The 13,995-nt window shown below is 46.6% G+C and overlaps 1 protein-coding gene across 2 annotated transcripts; it reads right to left on the minus strand.

Moving 5' to 3' along the window:
• Positions 1-377: 377 nt before the first annotated feature.
• LOC123579599 (ral guanine nucleotide dissociation stimulator-like) lies at positions 378-9,894 on the minus strand. Of its 2 annotated transcripts, XM_045443716.1 has the most exons (13): positions 9,721-9,894; positions 9,159-9,266; positions 7,513-7,700; positions 5,974-6,167; positions 5,449-5,825; positions 4,442-4,657; positions 3,957-4,060; positions 3,385-3,454; positions 2,702-2,770; positions 2,189-2,263; positions 1,574-1,606; positions 1,099-1,220; positions 378-649 (listed from the first exon to the last, which is right to left on the minus strand). In XM_045443716.1, exons 1-13 carry the CDS (start codon positions 9,856-9,858, stop codon positions 613-615), a joined length of 1,731 nt encoding a protein of 576 aa, XP_045299672.1. In that variant the 5' UTR covers positions 9,859-9,894; the 3' UTR covers positions 378-612. The 2 variants fall into 2 exon arrangements, with proteins under 2 accessions (XP_045299672.1, XP_045299673.1); XM_045443717.1 differs by lacking the exon at positions 9,159-9,266.
• Between the last annotated feature and the right edge of the window lie 4,101 nt (positions 9,895-13,995).

The raw sequence follows: 13,995 nt of genomic DNA on the forward strand, positions 1-13,995 counted from the left end.
CCAATAAAAGAAGCAGGAAACAAACCTTTTCCTTTAAAGTGTAGAAAGCAGCCACTGTCCTGGGGCAGGTAGTAGTCCTGGAAATTGTTACACTTAAGGACATCCAATTTCAATGGTTGCTGCCATTCCTGTGAAAGTAACTTCAACCTCTAAATCTCAGTAATTCTGAGGGGCTGTCTCTTCTTTTTACCCAAATTCATTATACTGAAATTAACCTGTTCTTTGAGTAAGAGGAATTTGGGAGGAGGGCTGGCTCTTCTCCTTCCTCCCACATACAATAGCTGATGACTCTGTAAGATTTCTTAGTTCAAGAAAGATATGAGAGTCTGTACACCATTTAAATTGCTGTAGGAAGTAATAGAACCAAACCAAACTCCTGGGCTATAAAAGAAGGCTTTAATATAATAATATTCAAATCTAGCTTTTACTATTTAAGATAAATATTGCCACTGCAAGTAGGTAAATAGATGGGAGGAATAAGTGTCAAGGAGATGGGGTTCATCACAGCAAGTGTCCAAGCTGCTGAGGAAAGGTTGCACTATCACTGGACATTCACTCAGTCCTGAGCTTGATTGTGGCCAATTCTTCTTGTTCTTGAGTTTCACTGGTCAGCTAGGATTGGGGCTCCAGCTGGCAGGACAGGATGTAGCTAAAGAGAGAATGACACATGTGAGTCGACCGGGAGCTACAATTCAGGTGTCTCTCCCAGTGGTTTTTTTTTTTTTTTTTTAATTTTTTTTTTCAACGTTTATTTATTTTTGGGACAGAGAGAGACAGAGCATGAACAGGGGAGGGGCAGAGAGAGAGGGAGACACAGAATCGGAAACAGGCTCCAGGCTCTGAGCCATCAGCCCAGAGCCCAACGCGGGGCTCGAACTCACGGACCGCAAGATCGTGACCTGGCTGAAGTCGGACGCTTAACCGACTGCGCCACCCAGGCGCCCCATCTCCCAGTGTTTTCCCAGTAGCTGGAGTCTGGTGTTCCAGTGATCACCAGGAAACAAGGCTCGAGGCTGCCCAGGGAGCCATGGATGCAGGATCCCTAGAGGGGCCACCAGAAAGAGTCCATGCCTTTGCCCAGCTCCTGATGGGCCTCACCTCTCATCCTCACTGAGTCGCTCCACAGCCTGGAACCAGGCTCTAAACTCCTCCTTCGGTTCTAGAGTGTAGTTATCTGCAGCCACCTGGAGGAGCATGATCTCTTTCATTACTTTGTATTCCTAGGCCAAGAGAAGAACAGGATGCACACAGAGCCTGGGTGGGTTGAGCAGTGGGATAGGGGACCAGTCCTAGGTCTTTGCACATGTGGCAGCCTTCCTTCCCTGAAAATTCATCCAGTCTCAACCTGTTCTCAGAGGTGAGTATAAATAGCCCCTCCTCCTGCAGGAAGTTATCCCTGATGCCACTCCCCTGACTTCACTTACCAGATGGATGGGTCTTACACTTTTTCATTATCAAACTATTCCAGTAAATGTGTGATGGAGGGGATGCAGCCAAGAAATATTCTTCCCAGGGGCATCTCTGGTATCCACTCCCCTACACTTCCCTAATAGGAAGTGCCACAAATGCTCACCTTAGTTTTTTTCTTATGGTTGATCTCATCACCCTAGAAAGCAAATAGCCAAAGTCCATCAGAAAGAGCCCCTTGTTATTGCTTGTTCCTTATACCCATCCTTTCTCATGTTGTTCTTGTGCCAGAACACATTAGAAGACTGTCCATAGACAGATAACAGGACTGGGATATAAGCCAGGCTCTGGGGTCCAGAGAGAGGACGACATGGGGTAGACAGTCAAGCACCTTATAGCACAACCCTCTCTGATGACGGAAGGGGAGGCTGAAACCTCTGGGGGGAGGGGGCTGTTAGGCTATGTAAGTGCTTGCCGATGTGGAGGTGCCTGACTTTGCTCTCCCCCCATAAGCAGCCTGAGAGGGAGAGGCTGAGGTCAACTCAGACAAACTTCATGCAGCTTTGCATTCAGACAGTCTTGGGCACCAGGACCAGTGTCATAAGTGCAAACTCCCTTCACTCATCACTGAGATGAGAAACTCTAGCTCACAGGGGTAGCTGTGAAGCTCTCATGAGGGGAGGTTTGCCAAGTACTGAGGTCTCAGGACTCATTACAGGGGTTCTCCACTCCCAAACCTCAGGATTCTGGGCCCTCCTACACAATCTAGAGGTTCACTCACCTTCAGATAGTCCTTCATTGCAGTGTCCAGCATCACCATGTCAGTGAGGAAAGTGCCAAGGAAGGGGACAACACCCTGTGTCATTGGGGTAGGGGTGGGATGAGTCCCTGCTCTCAGGTGCACACAAGGACCCTCCCTTGAAAATGCTTTAGCCTCCTGGTCCACCCCAGGTTCTCACATGGAGCAGCCTAGGATCCCTAGCAGCTGCCTCTCAATTCCCCCTTACCCTCACCCTCCAAGGATATCAGACTTCTCTTAATCACCACCAGGGCCTGCTTTTAGAAAATCAAATTGTATGTAGTCCTAGGCCCCTCCCCACCCACAAATCCATTCTGCATCCAGCTGGATAGACCCTCCTCCTAGTCACTTTAAAATAAGAGTTTTGGAAGCTGTGGCAACAAGAGGAGGAGCTGGAGTAGAAAGATCCACCTGTCTTGATCTGGAGGCTTCCAGCTGTCAGAGAGGAGCCCTTCTCCTCTCACTCTGGAGGCTCTATTCCCCAGGAACACTCACCTTCTTCTGCAGCCTTTTCTGGGCTCTCTGGAGGCTCATCATCAGGGTGGCCCATTTAGATGGCCGCTCCTGCAGGGTCAAGGACAAGTTCATTGAGACCATAATATCCTCAGTCCACTCCCCCCCCCCCTCCCCACCATCTTTGACTTGAGACCCTGGACATCTGACCCAAGTCAGCTGGTACCAATGCTACATTATCCTTAAGCATGCTGTGAGTGATTCTAGCACAATCTCAGCTCCAACATTCACTCCATGTGTGATCTTGAACTTGCAGCCTGGCCTTCCTGAGCTTGTTTTCTCATTGAGAAAAGTGAGAACACCACCTACGTCACATGGTCTTCTGAGGACTCAGTGTCATTATTGTTTCCCTCCATCCATCCCAACCCCACTACTGAGCAGAAGACTGTCCTCTGGGCTCTCAAGCTGTATACAGGTCCTCATCTGGACTAGCTGTTAATATGGAGAGACAGGGTGTCTATAGCATCTGGTTGAACAGCACCTTCTTGCTCCACGCCCAATGGAATCTTCACCCCAAACTGTAACCATATTCATACCAAAGGCTTCACCTCCCCAAGGAATGCTTCATGTCGTTCCCCTACACAGCAGTCTTTCTTCATCCACTCAGGACCCTGTTCCCTCAGGCCCCACCCTCTCTCTTCCCAAACCTCCTCCTCCCATGATACCTTCAGGAGCAGTTCCCTTCTCTGTGGGTTATCTTCAGTGCACAGCTTTTTAAATTTTTGAAAGCTCTTCCTGAATAGAGGAAAAAATGGCAGAAAAAATTATAGGAATAATGTGGCTTGAATGTAAGTCCCTCTTGTTTGAGTACTCCAAAAAGTCAAACTGCCAGTATTAGGGTTTTCTCTGGATTCCTCTGAGAACTAAGGTGTTTGTAGGACATGGAGGGAGCTCTCATGTGGGTCATCCAGTGCCACCATTTCCATATTAATTGAGCAACTCTGTTTCAGTCAGTTGTGGTTTCAATTGGGCAGAGAGTTTTGTTGCTGTAAAGTAAGCACTTGATAATATTTAATTTGGGTCAACTCAGTGCGTGATATTTAAGAAAAATTATTTCTATAGCTGGAGTCAGGGTGGACTATTCTCCAGGGTGGGTTATAGACCTGTACACCAGCCCAGGTTCTATTCCCAGGGTTTGCTGCCCCCCAGGAGGGTCCCAGTTACGGAGGGGGAAAAGATGTGCATATGGGAAATCCCTCATCCACCCTGATCCTTCTATGGAGAGAGGCATACTCACCTGGAAACTTTCTCCCATGTCTTCTTCAGATGGTAAATTGAGGCACTCTGCAGAGCAGAGAGGATGGCATGCAGTGAAGAGTAGTTCCGCATGATTTGACAGGCCTGGGGAGGGAAGAGAATGAGTGGCCATGTGGGTAGGAGGAGTCCTATTTGCTCTAAAGTATCAGCCTCCCTCAGTTTAAATCTTCCCTCCAAGATGACAGATATCCAGGTGCCTGCAGAAGGGCACATATAAGACCCAAAGAGTAACACTGCTGGGGAGAGGGAAGATTTTAGCTCATTCCAAGGAAGGAGCCAGGTAGGAACTGAGCGTTCCACCATTGGGACATGCAAGTAAAGGTCAGCATGTCCCTGGAGGGAAGAGCCTAGGGACTGTGCAGACCCTAGGGCTTAGACTAGGGACTCCAACCCTGAGAATTGATAAAGGAAATATCATTTTCCAAGGCTCAGAAGAGTGACTCATCTTGGCCTCCCATAAAATACCTTGGCCACCTTTATCCAGTGCTCCACCACCATGGCCCTGTCCTGGGCTATCATTCTTGGGTTTCCAAGGCAGGTGGTGATGACACAGTTGACCACACTGTTAAATTGGGTGACGGTAGCACACACTGTGGGTGCCAGGTGCTCATTACCAGGCTTATTCCGCTTGGACCAGATGGAGCCCAGGCACTGATGAGGCAGCACCTTCTTGAACAGCTCCTAGAGAATGGGGTGGGGGGGGGGAGGGGTGTTCAGCCAGCCATTTCACATTCAGGATTAATGTCCTAGGTAGGAGGTTACCAGGTCAGAGCTTTAGTTCCTGAAGCTGAGAATGTGGCCTGAGCCTGATTGGAATCCCTGGATTTCATTCCATTCTATTTTCACTGAGGGAGTCAAGTACAGGAAGACCTAGGAGTGAATACTGGCAGGGAAGGAAGGAGAGAATTTGGACCCTGGTCATCCTTGCTAACCCCAGCCTCTAGATGACAGTTCAATGTCACTCCTCACAAGGGGGCATTTTCCACTCCACCTGTTTTTCCCTTTGGTCCTACTCTCCTTTCGATGCACATTCCCCCATGACAGTTACAACCACAGGTTTCTCTGTTTCCCCTTGTAGTTATGTACATGTCAGGTGCCTAATAAGTGCACAGGGTGTTAAGCCTCCAAGGAAGATGGGTGGGTGACCCATGGACTTGGCTGCACCCAGTGAGCTGTCTTCCTCCACCTGAAGGACCAGGGCCTACCCATTTTTCTAGCTGTTCTAAGCTCAGTTAATCTACACAGTAACTCTGCATCAATTCTTATCAGTGCCTATCTCTACAGTTTGCAGCTGGACAGTGAAAGCTTGATTTAAGGACCTTGGCAGGGTAACATGGTTGATAAGTGGTCGAGCTGAAATTTGGACCCGGACTATAGTAGTCCACATCAGGGAAAGGCAGGTCTGGGTTAGCTGACGGCAAAAATGTAGAAAGTGCCCTGCCCTGTCCTGCCCTGAGAGCCCAGCTTCTTACCGCATCTATGTACGTTAGCTGCTCTGCCACCAGCTTGGGAGGGAAGTCCATGAGGCTGGGCTTCTCCTCATTCAGCTGGTTCTTTGGGGTTACATGCCAGTGGCAGGAAGGCTCTGGCGCTGGAGTTGGCTCTGTCTCTATTTTTAGAGCTGGAGTTAAAATTCTAAGTAAAGCTGATGATTGAGCTGATTGTAGCTGTGGACCTGGCACATATGCTGAAGAAGATGTTAACACTTGTTCCAGTTCTGGAACAGCTGATGGAGGTGATGCTGGCTCTGACACTTGAGATGATGGTTGAAACATAACTGGTGCTGTCTCTAGTTCCATAGTAGACCCCTTTTCTGGCTCTGCAACTGGAAGGAGCCCTGGGGCTGGCACTGGATCAGGATAAAGAGAAAGGTTCATCCACATAACTGACTTTCCAGGTGCCTTCCCAAAAACAGGACAGGTACCATTGCTTTCAAAATAATACTCAGCCCATGAACCCCACCCCAGTTAGCCTTCCCAGATTTTAATCCCCTTTACCATCTGACTCTGCCTCAGTGGGCTCCAGAGTTTCCTGATGCACCAGGATAAGGGCGGTGTGGTTCTTCAGGTCCCAGTCATGCAGCTTCATATCCACATAGGCTGTCTTTACTTTGAAACTGGTAAAATTCAGAGACTGCCAGGTATCCTGCAATTTCTGGTCAGGCCATGTACTCAAGATGGGAGAGAGGGTGCTGGGAAGAGTCATGTGTGGAGAAGCATCAGAGGCCTGGCCTTTTATTCCACACTGTACTCCCACAGCATCATTATCTCTTTATGGATCCCAGAGGATGGCCCAGCCCACTTCCAACCCCGCCTTTGCAGTGGAAGGCCTAGTCATCCAGAACACCTGTGTGAGTCTGTTTTTTTCACTGATACTCTTCTCACCACGGCCTTGGGCATAGTCAACGCCATCCTCAGTACAGACCAGTAATAGGGCTTACGTTTGAGGCCGATTTATGAGCAGTCTTCTCACTACACCTTCTGCTCTTGGCCCTAGTTGCTGTGGTTAGCAGAGGTAGATATGGAGAGAAGCAGGCAGAGCCAGATGGAACAGTGGAAGGGATGGGTCTCTTAGGCACCAACTGAACCCGGACTGTGCTCTGCTTCCCAGAAGTTTTGGGGCCCCATCCACAGCTCTCTTTGACTCATTTGCTTCTTCACAGGAAGCCCCCAAACATAAGCCCTCCTATGGAAATCAAGAGATCTGTGAGTTCCATGGTTCTGAAAGTCCTCCTCCAGCCACAACCCCTATAGTCTCTTATGCTGCTCTGTGGATGCAGGAGGCCCTCCTTCTGAACCTGAAGACCACTCATGTTTACTTGGTCTTGTAGTCTGTCATAATGGTCAAATAAGGGACAATCCTTTCATACCCAGAGGACGCCATGAAAATGTCACATATAATGAACCAAGGACATGAGTGGCTATGATGTGTACAGTGATTGCCTACCCTCTGACTAGAATTGACACCAAGGCATTGTGTCTACTTTATTCACTGAATTATCTTAGTGACTAGAAAAGTGCCTGCATTACTAGGTGATTAACATATATTGTTGATTGAATTAACCCAACCAGTACTTTTCAGATAACTGTGTGGGCCATGGGTGCCTCTGCCTGTCCCCCAGCAAGCCCTAGTCTGGCCATATAAAGGAAAAATACCAAGCCCAGCTAGATAGAATCTCAGAAGTCCTCTGCAAACAGGACAACTTCTGCTTTCCATGTGCTTTTCTAAATTCAGAAGTGCCACAGGCCTGTGAGGGTTGAGGTTGAGAGCTTCTTCACTGGAGAGAGAGAGAGAACTATTAAACCTAAAGATACTCAGCATGTCCAGCAGCCCTTTCTACAGAGCCAGGCACCAGATAAGCCAGTGCCATGTTTTCTCCCATAATTTCCTACAGTTAACACTGTGTGGTTCATCCTCTTACCACCCCACTTCCAGAAGAGGAAAGTGAAGCTCATAGAGGTGCAGTAACATTCCCAAGCTACACAAGTAGTAAATGGGAGGCTCACCCCTGTGCTGTGTATGGGGCAGGCACTCACCTTTTGAACTGCTGTCCCAGGACTAATTGGGCCATGGGGAACACCTGGTATATGCAGAAAATGGTTGTGATGTTTGAGGTGTTTCTATCCCGGAAAGGTGATTGTAGCAGGGACTGTAAACAATTTTCCATTGTGCCTTCCTTGAGCTTCAGCATTGTACAGGCCTCATCCAGGGACAGGGTTGATTCCTTTAACACCAGGTAGACAAGGAGGGGCATGTAGTCAGCTTCAATGCCATGAACTACCAGGAAGATCAGGGTCTGGTTCTCAGACCAGAGACCCCCATCCCTTTGGGAACTTGTGAAAGAGAAGGGACTTGAGTGCCCACACAGAATAAGGTTCTAGGCTTAAAATTGCAATTGGTTTTAGGGGGGAAATGATAAACCATTGGTAACTTCCAGGCATTCTCTTAGATGAGCAACAATAGCACTTCTTTTAATAGCCTATATTAAGAGCATTATGCCAGTGAGTCATCAGCAAACACCCCTACTGTAGATATGAGAAAACAGAGGGTTAGAATTTCAAATGCTGCTCAAGATCATATAGGTTAGTCCTGAGAATTGTCAAAAGCATGGGCTGCATTTCCTCTAAACTAATGAGGCTTGGTCTGTTCCTGATAGGGAGAAAGTTTCTGGGGGAAACCACCTTCTTCAGCAGGCCCCAGGGAGCCAGTCAATTGTAGTCTGGGTTCCGGGCTTACCCTGATCATCTCTGGGTCCCGAGAAAGGACATGAATCTGGACCTGTTCTCACCCTATACCAGCACTTGATGTTGTTGCTGGACTGATGCACCTGCTGCTTGTCAAGGGAGATGGAGTTTAATCCTTAGAGCAGCTCATCAAAGATTTCCTGGGTGAAACTCTTAAAAGACAGAGGCAGGTATCTCAGCCAGGAGGCATCAAAGTCCTTCCACCCAATTTGTGCTTCCATGTTATGGCAGATCTAGCAACCTAAAACATTATTTTAGGTAGGACACTTAAGATATTCCCTGCACCACTGTTGAAATGAAAACAGAATTGAATCCTGTCAAGTTCCAACAGACTTGAAAGGCTGAAACAGTGGCACACAACCTCCTTTATGGAATATTATGAAGACATATAAGAACACAGCTCATGACTTGGTGGGCCTACAATAATTTAATGTGTTCTGAGAGACAGGACATTACAGAAACATATACAATGGCTTCATCCCACTTTTAATTTTGTGTTAAATCACCCTGTTTTGTGTGATGATATGTAAGGGCTTGGAGAAGTTCTGCAAGGACAGTGGAGTTGAGTGCTACCCAGGATATCTGGGGCAAGTAGGTAAAATAATAAAACAGCAGTAAAATGCAAAGATACTCATGGCCTCATGAAAAGTAAAAAAATAAATAAATAAAAATGATTAATTAAAAACACTAAATATGTTCTCTATCAAAATATAAAAAATAAAATACATACACAATACATGCATTCTCTACCATTCCAACATATGTAAAGAGTGTCCTCCTACCTTATCACATAGCTGGTGGCAGAGGTTTGGATATTCAGATTATTTTGTGGTTGGGCCTGTAGGACGCTCATGTGGAAATACGATGTAAGGGCCTCAGGTTTGGCCCCATATTTATGTGCAGGCCCTGGGTGTGAAAAACCCTCTTCCCATTCTTACCTCAGAGCAGCGCTGATTCTTGGTATCCTTCTGCACCTGACACTTATCTAGGGCACTGCAGTAGTTGAAGCCATGGACCAGCTCCTCAAAGATATCCTGGGTGAAGCTCTGTAAGTACAGTGCCCCGTAGTCGGGCCAAGAGACCTTAGGGTCCTCCCTGGACATTGCCACAAGGGGACATCCCCATTCGAAATTGTGTTATCTACAGTACAGGCTAAGAGGGGAAGCTGTAAAGACACCCAGCAAGGAGGAAACCAGAAGAAATTCTAGGGCTGGTAATTAACATACAGGTAGTTGAACTTGGTCCCCAGAAATCATCTTCTCCTGCCTGCCAAGACCTGGGGTATGAACATGAGAGATGTGCTAGGCTTTCAACACCTGACATCTTGCTTCTGCTCATGAAGGGCATAGCCCTCGTCCTCTGTCCCCTCCCCTCTCTCTCTCTCTCTCACACACACACACACACACACACAATGAGGGGCAAGAGGTGTGGGCCTGCTCTGGGCAGGATCAGAGTTGTGGCATGCTCTCCAGTGGGCTGCCCTCAGCTGCCTTGTGTTACCTGTGAGCGCCTCCTGCCAAATGACCAACAGCTTCGGAGATGAGGGCTGAGCTGATGTCTACAGTGACATAAAGGTTTCTCACTCTGGGCTTTCTTAAGCCCACATATCCTGAAAGTGGGGATACAGTAACAGAACATTTTGTTCTCTAGAGTGACTCTGGGTAAGTGAGCTGGAAAGCAAGCCATCTCTAGAATGTGGGCACCTGGTTACCAGAGTTCTAAGTTCTGTTGAAGCCTATCACCAAGGAAGTGAAGTCACTTTTTGAAGATTCCAGTACCTGGGGCCCTTCTTTAAATGAGACCTATCTAGAACCCCTTATTGGTAGTTGACTGCTTATCTTTCTCCTCCAATATCATCTCCTTAACTGTAAACAATGAGTCAAAAGTGCCATAGCCACAACTCCCTGGAAATGCAAGTAGGGTCCTAATTTTGAGGATACAGAACTGAATTCAGCTTTTTTTCTTTGTTTGTTTTACCAGTTATATGTCCTAACTCAATGTGTCTCTCAAGTATTCCATAGTTTCCTAACGTGCATGTTGGGATCAGGCTAGAATATACTTCCTAGGAGCCTCATCGGGTGTAAATGGATAAGATTTATAATATGTGTGGGCTGTTATCCAGTGTATCTGAGGCCCAAAATTAAGTATGGAAGAATTAAAAAAAGGGGTGGGATGTGGCATGGAGTACTATTCAAAAGAGACATCAGTGTAGTAATGGAACAGTCACTCTTCCTCTTGGCCTTATTTTAATACGGGTTCCATGATGGGATGGAATGGTAGTAAAACCAATTGTTTCCTGTTGTATTTAGAATGAGACTCAGTTGTCTCATTTCAATCTATGAGGGGGCAGCTTTCACAATGTCTCCCCATGCTGACTTGTGGTATATTGTTTTGTAACTGCTAAGTGGCTAGCGACTGGTTTCTGACCAATAGGATACAGCCAATGTGATGGAAAGTCATGTCTAAGTTTCAATTTCAAATAGTCTTTCACTTCCTGGTTACTTCCTCTCATGTACCATTTCTCCCCTTTTTCCCTTTACCTTTTTCTTTATCCCTGAACCAAAAATCAAGTAGTGTTTTGAGCTGCCATTATATAGAGGCCCACATGGCAGAGAACTGAGGCAGTGTCCAGGCTGAAAGACACATAGGAACCCAGGCTCTGAGTCCAAATGGCATCCTGAATCATATGAGTCAACTTGGGAGAAAATCTTCTTCCAATCTAGCCTCAGTTGAGGCCACAGCTGCAGCTTCTGACATACCCTGAGGCTGGGGAACCAAGTTAATATGTGCCTGGTTTCCTCATCCACAAAAAAATTGTGAGGTATTAAATATATGTGTTTTACAGTGCAAGGTATTGGGACAATGCAGTAACAGAAGAGCAACAGATAACTTTCTACCAGGCCTCAGCACTTCTCCCTGCCCCTTCTCCCTCCCCTTTGCTCTCCTTCTAGTTTCCCTCCAGCCACACTGGCTGCCATTTTCACCTCCTCTGGACAAACTGGCTTCTGTTAGTGAGTGTCTGAAGCAGTGGTAGCTTCTTCCTGACACACTGCACGATGACTTGTTCAAGTCTAGTTCCCTTTTGTCATTCTGTTCTCAGCAATGTCATCCCCAGTGAGGCCTTTCATACCTTCCTACCCAATGACTCTCCAGCCTTCATTCATAGCACACATCATTTGCTCTTTTCTTTCACATGCCTTTGCTTTTGTGCTATGGCATATCTCTAGACTGTGAGTTCCTGGAAAGCAGGTAGCTCTTGGTATTTTCAGCTTCACACATGGGCCCAACAAGGTACCTGGCATCAGGTTAAAAGCTTAGTGCATAGTTAATAAATAAATGACAAGGTCTTAGAGCCCATCTCCCCTTTTAACCACATACACTGAAGAGAGAAATGCTGCTAACAGTTTCAAGTTGTTTCTGGGCAGGAGGACAACCACAATGGCCTGTACATGACTTTTCATGCTCCAGTTCCTCCAGCAGAACACCTTAGGTATCATGGAAGAAGACTTCTTGAATTCTGTTCTCCAGCTCTAGCATTATAGCCCCAAGCAGGCATACCACCAAAAAAAGGGATACCTTTATTTGGGTATCCTCAAGGCAGTGGCTTTCCAGAGTCACGTGGGCAAAAGAACAGGACCTTCAGCTTCCAAAACAAAGGATTTCAGATGCCTCCTTTTAGTCTTTTTTCTGTCCACTCCCATGGTGTCCTCTTTACTAACACATCACCCTCACCTCAGCCAGAAGAGTGATTCTGCACCCACCATTGTATATCCAATTAGGACCCTGAAGGTTCAGTGCAGACTGGTCTTGTCCATGGACCCCAGATGCAGTGTACAGTGCTCTGGCATTTTCCCAGAGAATATAAACAAAGACAAACAGGTGCATAAAAAGGTGCCTGATGTAGCTAACCATCAGAAAGATGCAAACCAAGGTCACATTGATATATCACATCACATCAATTGGAATAGCTATCATAAAAAAGACAAGAGATAAATGCTAGTGAAGATGTGGAGAAAAGGGGACTTTTGTCCACTATTGGGGGGATAGAAAGTTGGTACACTCACTATGGAAAATAGTATGGAGATTTCTCAAAAAATTAAAAATAGAACATAATCTAGCAATTCCACTTCTGGGAACATATCCATAGCAAACAAAACAATATGTCCAAGAAATCTCTGCATCTCCATGTTCAGAAGGCATTATTTTCAACAGTCAAGACACAGAAAAGTTTTTGAAGTTTGAAGCCAAAGGACTTTGAGTCTGGGAGGAAAAGAGACGAAACTGCTACCAGGGAGACACCGGGACAACCTGAGGGGCCATAGGTGGGTGATTGTGAACTGGGAGAGATACAATGGGCCACGTTGGCACAGAGGGAAGGGATCCCCTTCTGTGGAGAGACAAAGGGAAGAGAAAGAGAGTCTGGGGAAGCTTAAGGCTGTATGTGGACAAGAGATAAACCTCCGATTGGGACAGAGAGGGATCCCATCTCTAACTGTGGGACTTTCTCCAGACTGGAGCTGGCTGCCCTGTTCACACACCTGGGGAGGAGGGGAGCCAACCCCAGGCTTGGTGGCTAGGTCAGAGCGCTGTCTGCAGTAGGAGAAAGCGGTCCCCTTCCTGAAGGGCTGCAGGATAAGACAAAACCAGCTGGGACCACATATTGGGTGGCATGGAGAGACACTTGCCCGGTATCAGGGTGCACAGAGAGGGGGGTTTGAATCCTAGCCAAGCACTGGGGCACGGGAGTTAGTGGAGTGAGGCAGACTGCGTCCTCTGCACCCGTAGCACAGTGAGAACAGCTTGAACAGAGTGATTTGGGACACCAGGTCTGTGGAGAAGAGACTGCGGGGTGGTCGTCATTTTTCTTCCCACCACCAGCAACGTGGGGCCTCAGGGATCAGTTCACAGAGTCCACAGTGGAAGTGGGACCCATCTACACCAAACCACACTCCTCTGTGCCAGGTAACTGTATCTCCTGGAGTGGGATAGACACTGAGGAACCAGACAGCCCCCTTCTCCAGACCAGCACTGCTGCATTGCCTGGATTAATTCTCAGACAATTCTTGTTATTTATATTCTTCCTTCCTTTTCTCCTTCAAATCTCTTCCCTCCTCTAGTCTGGTTACTCTGTTTGTTGGTTTGTTTAAGCAGACATTTTTAATCCATTCTCTTGATATATGTTCTACACCTACTTCTTTACTTTCCTTTCTCTCTCTGGAATAATCAAGCCCTTTAGTTTCTCTGTCTGGGTAACTTCATCTTTGTTTCTTTTTCCACACCTCCTTCTTTATTCTCAATAAGATACTAGCAAATCGAATTCAATAGCACATAAAAAGAATTATTCACCATGATCAAGTGGGATTCATTCCTGGGATGCAGGGCTGGTTCAATATTCACAAATCAATCAATGTGATACATCACATTAATACAAGAAAAGATAAGAACCATATGATCCTGTCAATAGATGCAGAAAAAGCATTTGACAAAATACAGCATCCTTTCTTGATTAAAACCCTCAAGAAAGTCGGGATAGGAGGAATATACTTCGACATCATAAAAGCCATTTATAAAAAGCCCACGGCTAATATCATCTTCAATGGGGAAATACTGAGAGTATTCCCCCTGAGACCAGGAACACGCCAGGGGTATTCACTCTCACCACTGTTGTTTAACATAGTGTTGGAAGTCCTAGCATCAGCATTCAGACAACAAAAGGAAATCAAAGGCATCAAAATTGGCAAAGATGAAGTCAAACTTTCACTTTTTGCAGATGAC

The sequence above is a fragment of the Leopardus geoffroyi genome, chromosome A3, assembly GCF_018350155.1.
Source record: "Leopardus geoffroyi isolate Oge1 chromosome A3, O.geoffroyi_Oge1_pat1.0, whole genome shotgun sequence".
Taxonomy (NCBI): Eukaryota; Metazoa; Chordata; class Mammalia; order Carnivora; family Felidae; genus Leopardus; species Leopardus geoffroyi.